At 38.9% G+C, this 13,374-nt stretch overlaps 1 protein-coding gene across 1 annotated transcript; it reads left to right on the top strand.

Moving 5' to 3' along the window:
• Positions 1 to 467: 467 nt before the first annotated feature.
• On the top strand, positions 468 to 12,836 carry hcrtr2 (hypocretin (orexin) receptor 2). Its single transcript, XM_077496348.1, has 7 exons — positions 468 to 786; positions 2,562 to 2,740; positions 5,220 to 5,463; positions 8,883 to 8,998; positions 9,077 to 9,297; positions 9,424 to 9,545; positions 10,155 to 12,836. The coding sequence occupies exons 1-7, from the start codon at positions 576 to 578 to the stop codon at positions 10,322 to 10,324; spliced, it is 1,263 nt and encodes a 420-aa protein (XP_077352474.1). The 5' UTR covers positions 468 to 575; the 3' UTR covers positions 10,325 to 12,836.
• Positions 12,837 to 13,374: the final 538 nt, after the last annotated feature.

Genomic DNA, 13,374 nt, shown 5'->3' with positions numbered 1-13,374 from the left:
CGGATCCATTATATTCTATGATTACTTCAAGAATTTAGAAGTGTTGGACACTTTTCTCTTGCACTGTCTGCACTCCCTGGAGAAATATTATTGTGTTCATCGTTTTAGACAGAACTATATGCATCTTCAATATGTCTTGAAGGTTACACGCTCCACATAAAACTGACTCATACAAGTAACGCATAATAATGCATATTGCATTGTTGAACAATGGGGAATTTATTGTAGCATAATTAAAAGCTTTAAGAGGAGTCAGTGTCTCACCAGTCATGAACCTTACCACATGTCACCTGTGGCCCCACGCTAGAGAGAGAGAGAGAGAGAGAGAGAGAGAGAGAGAGAGAGAGAGAGAGAGAGAGAGAGAGAGAGAGAGATAGAGAGAGAGAGAGAGAGAGAGCGCCAACATCAGCTTCACTCTTATTAAAGTGAGCTACCAGCCACGGTACCTGTTGGCAGTCGACAGTGCGGTCAGGCCAGCCTCCAGTCGACGTCAAGGAAGCATCCATCAATACCTGATCAGACTCAACCAGGCAAGCAGAAAGAGCAGGAATATTTAACCTAAACACACCATTATCATGTCTGGGGCCACCGGGGACTTAACGTGTGAGGAGTGTTTTTCCGCGCAAGGGGCCAACAGTAGCGAGTTGCACGCGCTCTCCACGGTGGACGACGACGAACTTCTGCACTACATCTGGACAGAGTATTTGCATCCCAAGCATTATGAGTGGGTTCTTATCGTGGCTTACATCTTCGTGTTCTTCGTGTCACTCATTGGCAACTCGCTCGGTGAGTTTCCTCTTCTTTATTTTTCTCAGCGATAAATAGAATTAATTAGCCCAGTGTGTGCGTGTAAGCACAATACACAACATCATGCCGTATAGAATATGAATATTGTGATTTGATATAGGCTATAACAGTTCTTTAATAACAAGTGTTACAGTGTGCAGGTCTCACACTGATTTGATTACACTGGAATGAGACATCAAGAAGATCCAAAAGAAAGCAAATAAAGCATATTTCTTGATTTAAAAAATTGATCTAAGACAATAGCAGGAGAAATTTTTGGTTTGATTGGACTGTGCATTAATTGAATTATTGTGATCGCCGTTTGCAGGGCTGTTGGCCATTAGACTATATGTGGGTGTATTTCATGCTCTCAGTTTACCTCACATGAACATTATCATCACCTTTGGTTTATCAAAAACTAACATTTCTGAAAAGATATTTTTATTTAATTTTCTTCTTTCTGCCGATTGCTCTGATTGACTCATTCCTATTCAAACCTTCTTTCTCATCATCAAGGCTGCATTTTCCACCACCAAAGCCTTGTTAAGGATGAGATGTCACTCATCAAGCGAGACCAAATAGTTCTTCAAGTTAACCCCTACACTTCTACTTTGTTTTCCATTAGCAGTTTGTCTGCCGGGCGGTCTGTCTCTCTGTGTGACACATAATAACATCGCAAGGGACACAGGAGTGGCAGTTCATTAATTTCTTGGCGCGACAGTGTCACATGCCATTCGCAAGGGCTCTGCTTTTTTTTCCTTTTCCTTTTTGTATTGCTGACTTACGGCCATGTTTAGTGTTTTTTTTCATGAAACTTGAGATAAACTCTGATCACAAGCCACACGTTGAGTTTCCTATTTGGAAGAGTTTGAGCCAGAGTCAAAACTGTAACATTAAACAAACAAACAAAAACACATTATAGAAATTAATCGTGTTTTATTTATTTATTTTTTAAATGAATGAATTATTGCTTCGCCACTAGATGGCACTATATCCCACACACTAAAATGTGGCACATCTCACATGCTTGGCTGGTGTGGCACCTTCATTAAATGAGATAGTGATAACCACAGGCAATTAAATTATGTCAGAAGACCTCATGTATGTCTCCTCACTACTGATTGTTCATGCCATGGACCAGGGACCAATATCCATCAGTCTTCTAATTATACCTTAAAGGTGCATTGTGCCGTTTAAAAAGGTAATGTGAAAGCTTTTTCTACATCATGCATGCTCCACCAATGCCCAGATAAGTACGACGAGCCCTGACTGTTTCAGCTTTTATCCTCCCTTTATAATAGAGTGTGCGGACATTGCGCACTCCACTGTTTCTTTGGGGAGGGGCGGAGTTTTTCTTACCTCATTTGAAGTCATGTCTTCGCTTGCCATCTATGGCTGTCGCTTTAAGATCGTGCATGTACTCGCACGCACACCATGATCGAGCCTGACACAGATGCTGCAGTTTTGCTTTGGGCCAGAGGTGGCAATAACGAGTAAAAAACTGACAAACTGCACAACGATCGTTTAACTCAAAAACCAAATAATAAGACATATTTGTACTTTTGGGCTCTAAAACCAAAACTCTTTTCTAATCTAAATGAACTGCCAAAAGCGATACCTTGTTAAGTTGGGTATGTGCAGGAAATATAATAAAATGACATTCCATTAATATATTATAAGTGCTTTTCAAGAAGAGTTGTCAACAAACCCATCCATGTGATATCTATACATCCTATCTTGGAGAATGCCCAAATTGATCTTTTTCTCTCTTTCAGTTTGTTTTGCAGTATGGAAAAACCGCCACATGCGCACTGTGACCAACTATTTCATAGTGAACCTCTCGTTTGCTGATGTCTTGGTGACCATCATCTGCCTCCCTGCAAGTCTAGTGGTCGACATTACTGAGACTTGGTTCTTTGGACAGACACTTTGCAAAATTGTGCCCTATCTACAGGTAAGAACTAACTCATAGTGGATGATTTCTAAAAAGGTTGTTTTAATATAGACAGGAAAGATTTAAAACTATGTGAAAACTGTGAAATTGCTAGGTGGCAATCGTTTTTTAAGTCAGGATATCTGAATAGATAAAAGGGTAAGGGAATGTGTATGGAGCTGCTCAAACAAAGACGTGTATTGGACTGGGAGGATTGTTTGATGTACTTTTTGACCTCCTCTTATCTACACCTTCACTCACGTAACACAAAGCAAGAAGTCAAAAGCCCCTTACATGTTTTGAATCAAAACTGACGGGCTTGCAGAACTGCTGCAGTCCTATTCATGCTTTGGATGTTCAAAAAAATCGCTTAGGGCTTCATATCTGAAGGCATGTGTCGCCAGAAAGATTGAGCTGGAATGTGCGATTTGAAAGAAATATGCAAAAATATTCTTTCAAATATATTCTGAATGTTTAAACGAGATGTTCAAGGTGTTGCATGTTTTAAAAAGTTTGGGAAAGGCTACTAGCATGATGAGGTCAGAAACCTGACTGAAATTCATTAAAAAGTCCATTTGAGTTCAAGATATTGCTCAGTTCATTAAAACACACATTCTTTACGATATTTATTTATTTATTTGTTAAGTTAGGTTTGACAGCTTTTTTTTTCTTTTATTAAATACATTATTGGGTGCGGAATCTAACACAATTCTGTTTTTCTCTATCACGTCAAGTTTTTGAGCTATAGCATCCCCCTTTTTCTTTTCTTTTTCATATGAAATAAATGTGCGTGTACAGTATGTAGATAAAACACCAAGATGGCGTATGAAAACTAAACCAAAACAAAAAACATAACATGAAACAGAATTTACAACGGTATGTCCATGGCTACAAGGTAAATAGAAAAGCCAGCGCTAATCCTCTTAATTTCCTACTATGCTAGCTTTCTGTTTACAGATGATCGTACTGACCTATTGGGAGATGTACAGCCACAGTCTAAAATGCTTTAATGTAAGAAAGCTAAATGAATAAAGAAAGAAATAATTCAGAGCTGTATATGGTTGGTTCATTCAACTCACTCATATATGTGCGTTTAACAGCAACAATAAGAAGGGATTATAAACACAAAATTAATCAAGGTACAGCGAGACTTCTACTTTACATCCATCAATAAGAGATTCAAACTGGTTTCATAAGATTGAAAATCAATTAAACCATAAATATATGGCTTTAAAGCGACAGTGTGTAATATTCAGCACCATCTAGTGATGAACTAATCTGTTCACCGGGCTGCTCACTCATGGTCGCTCACTCGCTCACGCCAATTAATAATTGGTAGTAATTTGTGGTAGGCTTGCAAATTCTGATATCTGAGGCACCGTACTGTATGTGCTTCAAACTGGTTGCATTCTATTAGTTCACCACTAGATAGCACTAAATTATACCTCAGAATTGTTTTGTACAATGCATGCAAGGGGTGGAGGGAGGACATATTTGCTTCCCATTTAACATGGGAAAGGGTATTTAAGTTCATTTATAAGACTAATTTAAATGTACAAAATAGATATTTGTCAACTAATGTTACTAACTATAAAGAACATTTTAAATATTTGGAGTTTCGTTAAGTCTGGGGTGGCACGGTGAATGACTGTTTAGCATGTCCGCCTCCCAGTTCTGAGGACTCGGGTTTGAGTCCAGACTCCAGCCTTCCTGGGTGGAGTTTGCATGTTCTCCCCGTGACCGCGTGGGTCTTCTCCGGGTACTCCGGTCTCCTCCCACATTCCAAAGACTTGCATGGCAGGTTAATTGGGCGCTCCAAATTGTCCCTAGGTGTGCTTGTGCTTGTGGGTGTGGATGGTTGTTCGTCTCTGTGTGCCCTGCGATTGGCTGGCAACCAGTCCAGGGTGTCCCCTGCCTACTGCCCAGATCCAGCTGAGATAGGCTCCAGCACCCCCTGTGACCCTTGTGAGGAATAAGCGGTCAAGAAAATGGATGGATGGATCATTGAGTCTGATGAATCTTGTTTATGTTTTGTAGAGTCAGAGTCTCTTTACACACAAATTCTAAGCGTTTGAGACTGTCCATCTGCACACTCCTCTCACCACACTGGCTCAATTGTGAATGCACAAAGACGTTGCCATGTAGGTGTAGATGAATCTAATCATAATCAGTTTTTCTTACTACAGCTAATCAGAGTAATTTTGCTTATCTGGAGGGTAAGCTGTGGAGAAAAAAAACTGACCTGCTCAGAAAAAAACAACTGCAATTTTGCAGCTTGCCAATTTTAGTTTTAATCAGCATCAAAATCGAACTCAAATGTTTTTCCACCCCCCCATATTGTTCCCCAGTGTAATTTGCTTAACAAAGAATTATCCTACGTTCTCTTTTGTAGATTTCAAAACAATTTTGAAAAAGTCTGACAGAATTGAGTCAAGACAGCTAAATGATAATGTCAGCTGTCGAACCATGTAGGACTGATGTTCCCTTGCTTACTTTTTAGACTATCTCCGTCTCGGTGTCAGTCCTGACGCTGAGCTGCATTGCGCAAGACCGCTGGTATGCCATCTGCCACCCGCTGATGTTCAAAAGCACCGCCAAGAGGGCTTGCAAGAGCATTGTTATCATCTGGGTGGTGTCGTGCATCATCATGATCCCTCAAGCCATCGTGATGGAGAGCAGCAGTCTGCTGCCGGCTCTCACAAACAAGACCAGTTTGTTCACTGTGTGTGATGAACATTGGGAAGGTGCGTGATGGACCCACTCATCCATCTTTCATACTGCTTTGCCTTTTTATTGTCAGAGTTGACATTGGAAAATCTCAAAGCAGGAATTGGAGCAGGATGTCTGTTTAGGAGAGATGGCTACAAAAAACTACAGTATGCTGTAGTCAAAATATTAGAAGAACAACCGTCAGTGATACATTATTGATGTAAATAAATATAAAAAACAATAGTAGTAGTTGTAGTTGTTGTTGAACGCTTAATTTTTTTAAATAAAACAGTACGTAGCAGAGAAGATATTTTAATGTAGTAGTCCAACAAATGTCTAACTGGGTTTAATGACAAGAATCTATTAAGAGAATATAATAAACGCCACACAGAAAGGTCAGAGTCAAATCCAGAGCTTTTGGGTTGTGAGTCAACTGCGTTAATGACTGTGATGGTGTGCACCTGCTCGATCAGGTGCACAAATAAAATGGAACCACCTATCAGAAGGAATACAGTCAAGTCCAAATCTTTCATTATGTCAAAGTAGTGCACAAATGTGATTTATTGTAGTAGGTGTCAAATTGTAAGTGATCACCATTCATTTGGTTAAGGAAGATGAATGAAGGTTTTAAACTGGCAAGAAAAAAACTATTTTCACCCACTTACCTCCACCAAGAGACACCGGTTTAAATGATATTGATCGGCAGAGATGCATTACACTCCTGACGTGAAAAACAAAACAGGTGTGGGAGAGTGTGCGAAGGTGGAGAGGAGAAAGGTGGGCAACAAGATCAACAACGCTGTCAAGGTGCTCCTAACAACTGTGAAATTTGCTAGCATGTGAGCTAGCTTGTGAACTAGCTAGGCAGCTAGCTTGTGAGCAAGTTGCTGTCTAGCGTCACGATGTGGTAAGCCTCGAAATGACCCCGTCGAATATAATGCAACCACCCGAGGCTTTAAGAGGATATTGTTTCATGGCTCAAACATGTAGAGATGTGTAGGTATAAGTTGCTACACAAAGTAGCATTTATCTTTCAACAGGGTGTGGTTTTACACATTCACATCAATCAATCAATCAACTTTATTTATATAGCACCTTTCATACATTTAAAATGCAACTCAAAGTGCTGGACATCCATAATACAATAAAAGAAAAGAAAGAAAAAGCCCCCCCAACCCCATGATCACAGACACACCCAAAACCCAACAAACACATGAAAACCACAACATGGCGGGGCACAGAAGTACCCTGTAAGGAAAGGCACCCAGGAGGAGTTCATCCACAGTGAGATGGATGAAGACCAAGCATCCCTCTCACTGTGGAGGCTCCCCCATGAGAAAACACTGGAGCTTAAAATTTAATAACTACCAAATAAAAACATTTAAACACTAAAAGAAAACAGTTAAACACGATAGAAAAAATAAAAAAAATAAAAACAAAGCTACAAGACAATATAGATTAAAATAGTTAAATAAATAAAAGGGGATAAAAAAAATAAAAATATAAGTAATAATAAAAATAATAATAATAATAATAATAATAATAATAATAATAATAATAATAATAATAAAAATAAATAAATAAAATAAAATAAAAATCAATCAAATGCCAAACTAAAAAAGTAAGTCTTAAGCCTCCTCTTAAAAACATCAATATTCTCTGCAGACCTGATGCTCTCCGGCAGGCCATTCCATAGGTGAGGACCATAGTGGCTAAAGGCAGCTTCACCATGTGTCTTGGTCCTCACCTTTGGAATAGTTAAAAGGCCACTGCCAGAAGACCTCAGAAGCCGCGAGGGGTAATAGGGTAAAAGCAAATCAGATAAATAAGATGGGCCAAGACCGTTAAGACATTTAAAAACTAATAAAAGCACCTTAAAATCAATCCTGAAACGCACGGGGAGCCAATGCAGCGATTTTAAAACTGGTGTAATGTGCTCCCGCCCTCCGGTCCCCGTCAGCACACGTGCAGCTGAGTTCTGAAGGAGCTGTAGGACTGAAATATTCTTTTTGGGAAGACCAGAGAGCAGGGAATTACAATAATCTAAACGACAAGAAATAAAAGCATGCATCAGCACCTCCGTGTTGGCCTGTGAGAGAAACGCAGCGAAGATGAAGACTTAATTATTCACAATTTTGAAGCCTCATAGAAGACAAGTTGCACTTTACATGAGCTTTAAATAATGAAATTGATTATCCAGTACAGGGCGGCACGGTGGGTGACTCGTTAGCACGTCCGCCTCCCAATTCTGAGGACTCGGGTTCGAGTCCAGGCTCCGGCCTTCCTGGGTGGAGTTTGCATGTTCTCCCCGTGCCTGCATGGGTCTTCACCGGGTACTCCGGTCTCCTCCCATATTCCAAAGACATGCATGGCAGGTTCATTGGGTGCTCTGAATTGTCCCTAGGTGTGCGTGTGAGTGTGGGTGGTTGTTCGTCTCTGTGTGCCCTGTGATTGGCTGGCAACCAGTCCAGGGTGTACCCCGCCTACTGCCCAAAGCCAGCTGAGGTAGGCTCCAGCAACCCTTGTGAGGAATAAGCGGTCAAGAAAATGGATGGATGGATGGATGGATGGATTAACTCGTATAGACAATTAAATATTCATACAAGCAGGATCAACAACTAGCATAAACCATGTAGCCTACTAATGGTGGTTCAAATAATACTTCTCTGAGTTTCATTTTAAAATCCCTAAAATCTTTACTAAACAGAGCTTTGACTTACCATTGCTTTTTTTCTCAAGAAAGACTGTCGTGTCTGACTTTATCATACTCCAATTTAAACAGTAACCCTCTCACTACAAACATGCTCAAAACTGTCATTTGTCAGTATTAATTTAACCAAGTGTTATGTGTGAGACTTAGACTAAATTCACACTGCAGTGTGTCATGCTCAATTCAGATTTTTTTAATTTATTTTTGTTAAATCCGATCTTTTAATGTAGTGACAGGCTAAAAGCGAAACACACACAAAAAAAGAACAAACAAAATCACATCACGTCCCACAATGTTAACGTACATCTTTATCTCATATTGATAGAGGAGCGAAGCAGTAAAAATATTTGGTGTGACGTCTCGTAATTTTCACACACAACAAATAAACCTTCTGCATGGCTGAATCATTACTATCACCACAAATGCCCACTTTATGCTTCAAGTAGGATTCGATTCAAGTTAAATATAAAATCAGCACTGTTGCTACAATTTTGCTGATTCGCTGACGCCAAGGCCAAGCGCATATTGAGCTTTTGATGGCTTGTAGGCTGAGCATTCGTGCTGCAGATAAAAGGTCAATATATATATTTTTTTGCATATATGTAAATGGATCCCATTTTGCAACAAAGGAAAACATCCCCGGGCTGTGACAAACTCAAGTGAACTCGGTCAGAACTGTCAATCCTTGAGATCAATTTCCCACAGTCAAGTTATTGATGTGCTCTTTGTCTGTGCTCCTTTCAGCTGAAATCTACCCCAAGGTGTATCACAGCTGTTTCTTCATCGTCACATACTTTGCACCCTTGTGTCTCATGGTGCTGGCCTACATCCAGATCTGTCACAAGCTTTGGTGTCAACAGGTGAGCCGTTCTCAATGTGCTGCTACACTTCTGTGAGCCATCCAATGTATGCATGCTTACTGTATTTGTCTTTGACAGATTCCTGGCAGCACATCAGTGTTGCAGAGGAAGTGGAAGACCATGCAGTGCTCAGCGGCAACTCCCGGGCCCGGGGAGTCTGTGCGTGTAAAGACCAGCACCGTCTGTGCTGAGATCAAACAGATCCGGGCGCGGCGCAAGACGGCTCGTATGCTGATCGTGGTGCTCTTTGTGTTTGCGCTCTGCTATCTGCCTATCAGCGTTCTCAATGTGATGAAAAGGTATAGCAGTCCATTCTGTTCCTGAAAAATACATCATCAAATCAGCAAACACAAGTTCACCTTGGTGATTTAAATTCAAGATGATTAAGTCTCAACTTTTGCTATTGATTTTTACTGTGCTTGCAGAGTCTTTGGGACCTTCAAGAACACGAGTGACCGAGAGACAGTGTATGCTTGGTTTACTTTCTCACACTGGCTCATATATGCCAACAGTGCACTCAATCCCATCATCTACAATTTCCTCAGCGGTGAGTTTGTTAACACACCAACGGACCAATCGAGCACTAGCTCCCTACTGCCCTCTAGTGCAATATTTACCAAACTGAATTCAGCCAAGGCACCCATTTTACATTAGAAATATCTCACATAACCACAAAAAATAAACAAACAAACACAAAAAGTGTCAATAATGATGATCTTATCTTAATTTACGTGGCACCTAATAGCACAATGTAGTGCATTTGACATATTTTAAATACATGTTTAATTAATTGCATTCGTTATTTTATTGTATGTTCCATATTTTTATTATTTCAAAATGAACTGTTTTAAAATTTATTTATATTCATAATTTAATTAAATTAAATATTTGAATCAAATATGATGCCTAGGAATAGGAATGATGGTCTGAATGCTTTTTAAATTCACGTGCATTTTTTTTCTTGGAAAATAATATTATGTCCTTGCACCGGTGTTTCGTGCTTAAATATTTTGGCTGTTATCATCAGTATTTCGTGTCAAGTGAGTTTTCCATAATAGTTGTAAAGAATATGGTAATTGCCTCAATAAATAGTGTTTTTAAAAAGATCATGTTTGAAATGTCTCTGAATATATTTCACATTCTTTTTTTTGTTTAGGAAAGTTCCGTGAGGAGTTCAAAGCAGCCTTTTCTTGCCATTGTCACGGTCAAGACCAAGAGAGACAGAAGAGAATAAGCACCCGGATGAGCACAGACAGTCGAAAGTCGCTCTCCACTCACGTGAACAACATGGACAATGTGTCACACATATCAGATCAAATCGTGTAAAATCATCCGCAGATTGAGGCGCGGTTTTCACACACACAGCGCAAGTCTGGCATAAGAAGCAGTGCAAATTTGCACAGGGGCGGGGTAGACTAAGTTTTGGTATTTTCACAGAGCCGTGCAGAATGCCGCATTTGCACCATTGTGGGCGTGAACATAGCCAACTTGTTTCACCACCAAATGAAGTGACTCCCTTCAAGTACTCCATTTTTGTGCCCAGTGCAAGTCTAGCGCAAAATGCGGTCTAACTGAATATAGACGTGTGCAGGATGAATCTTGATTCCCAACCAAACATATTGACTCCTTTCATTCCCTTTAAATTCAGTACAGGAGAGGCTTCTTGGTCGAAGCATAACGGACTTGAGTGTAATTGGTGTGCGCAAAGTATGTTTAGAAGGAACTGCAAGAAGATCTCTTGTGGAATATGTAAAATTGACCACTGGGACGGGGGCATTGATCGTGCATCTATCTGTACGTGGTGTAACTTCACATTGGATTTCATTGGGTTTGTATTTCAAATCAATAGGGATCTTTGTCGGACATAACTGAAGTAATAATCCCTGAGCAAAATCACCGAATAACGTCCTAGCGTTGCTGAATGTGAGTTCTCCTCAAATTTTCAGTAAGCTGCAATTTCAAATTGAGTTGAAATTTGTATTTGTAGGAACCAATCAATATGTCGGAATCCAATGTGGGACTTCGCTTGAAGGCTCTTTGGTTTGTGGGAGGACCTAAAAAAAATGCTCATGATATGAATGAGAAATTTTGTCAAAACTGTTGTGTCCAAACTATTTTGTTCTGGTGAATTTTTCATCCTTTTTTCAGCGTTTTGTTTGATATTCTGACACAGGGTATTTATAGTCGTCTGTGCACTTTATGTCAACCATTTTACTTGATTACTTTGTTGCTAATCTGTTATGTTATTGATGGTTTTTAAAAAAAGAGTTGATTTGTAGTTTTTACTGCTTTGTGCTTTTTGTAAAGTAGCTCCTGCTGTTGTCTTAGTGAACACCTGTCTTGCTTTCAAATATAAGTTTCTAAGTATCTGTACAATTCTTTAAAACAATATTTTATCACTGCCGCATCAGGGCCACATGAAAAAAACTGAATATTATTATGTGAAAAAAATTAAGTAAACATTGTAATATGAGAAGAAATTGTTTCTGACTAGTGCAAAAATGTTTACGCAAAAATAATAATAATAATAAAAAAGTTTTATGAGAATGCAGATGTAAGATTATGAGGAACAGAATCTGAATATTGTGAGCAAAAAAAAGACCCAATATTAAGAAATATAGTTTTATGAGAAAAAAAAAGTCATAATTTTACATGAAATACATTCTCAACTCAACTTTATTTAAGCATCCATTTTCTCGACCGCTTATTCCTCACAAGGGTCGCGGGGGGTGCTGGAGCCTATCTCAGCTGGCTTTGGGCAGTAGGCGGGGTACACCCTGGACTGGTTGCCAGCCAATCACAGATTTAAACATACAATACCTGGCATAAAACATTAACATGCAGTTTCACAATAATAAAATCTAAATATTATGAAGAGAGAATAAAGTCATAATTTCACAAGAATAAAGTTAATGTATTATGAGGAAATAAATGCTGAATAGATATTATTTTTTGAGCCAATCAGATTTTTGCGACCTCTGCATTTTGCCATCCTTTAGTTCCGCTTAATAGTCTGTTAATTCCTCGTCTAATTGGCCCAACTCCATCTGTGTACCAAAGATTGATTTACAGATGAAAATGATGTCAAGCATTACAAATTCATTTTGAAGGCGTATGTTTCAATAAAAAAAGCAGATAATGTGAGAATATGGCAACCAAATGGCTTGTTTCAACCTGGAAAAGTTTTTGGGAGGGCACTTTCAGACAAAATGGCGTGTATGAGCGCTATAGCTAGCTAAAGAAATCAAATCTGCATCAGCATTTCCTGTGTGTGTGATGCATTTTATTTCGTTTTTTTGTTTGTTTGTTTTTGTCATGTTATTTAGATACATATTCAGTGTGAACTGGTATTGGAATGTAGTGGTTGAGAGCTGTATGGATCTTCCAATGCATCACAGATCAATATTAATGTAACTGTGTTTGAAAGGCCTGTCTCTATAACAGCACACATATTGCGTTTTTGTATATTATGAGACGTGATGGTGTTATCAAAAGATGGATTTGGTAAGTATTGGAAACTGACCTCTTGCCACAGTTTTAAGAGAAAGAAAAAAAAGTTAGACATTTTGTGCCCAGTAAGTGTTACATTCATACAGAATTGTTGGTTAGGCATCACATCATATGCAAGGCACATTTCATTCAGTTCAATGTTCTTATATCCACCGAGGCCTTTTGTATTCTTACTAATTCAGCAGTTGGATTCCTGCTATTAAAACTGTGAGGTGAAGAAGTTTTGGGTCTAAATCATGTCACACTACAAAACTTTGTTCCTCTCTGGAAACAATGGAAGTGACTATTTTATCATTTGTGATGTGCTAAAGAAGATCCTGACTGAATAAACGCATCCGTTTGATCTGACTAAAATCTGATTCATTTATTCAGAACCAACGTAAATAGTTGATTTACAGGATCTTGGGGAGCGGATACCTGTACATGTACATTGTATCCCCACTGAAGTACAATTTGGACTCTTCAGTGAACCCAAGAATCACACTTTTTATTATTATTATTATTATTATTATTATTATTATTATTATTATTATTATTATTGTGGGAATGCTGAAGCATACATATGTTATTGGGATTTTTATTCTCCACACTTTTTTTGCCATGTAACAACTCCCATATAATACTTCTGATTTACATTGTTCAAATTTTAACTTGCTTCAAAATTCACACCTCCCATGGGGTATATATCATCTGATTCCACATTACTTACAATATTTGCACAATTTAACGTTAAATATCAACTTTTCGCCATTCAGTTTCAATGGGATAGACATTGAAATGTTTAAAGTATCACTTTCCACGCACACTTCCATACATATAACTTATCATCATTACCAGGTGTCTGATACTGCTTGGTGGCATAGTTG

Source organism: Festucalex cinctus, chromosome 14, assembly GCF_051991245.1.
Source record: "Festucalex cinctus isolate MCC-2025b chromosome 14, RoL_Fcin_1.0, whole genome shotgun sequence".
Taxonomy (NCBI): Eukaryota; Metazoa; Chordata; class Actinopteri; order Syngnathiformes; family Syngnathidae; genus Festucalex; species Festucalex cinctus.
This window is presented reverse-complemented; position numbering and strand designations above follow the sequence as displayed.

Bases quoted from the DNA above. Each gene is read 5' to 3' on its own strand.
- hcrtr2 (XM_077496348.1), top strand. From the start codon at position 576: ATGTCTGGGGCCACCGGGGACTTAACGTGTGAGGAGTGTTTTTCCGCG. The intron at 8,999-9,076 runs GTGAGCCGTTCT...TGTCTTTGACAG, and splicing joins ACAAGCTTTGGTGTCAACAG to ATTCCTGGCAGCACATCAGT. The intron at 9,546-10,154 runs GTGAGTTTGTTA...TTTTTTGTTTAG, and splicing joins CATCTACAATTTCCTCAGCG to GAAAGTTCCGTGAGGAGTTC.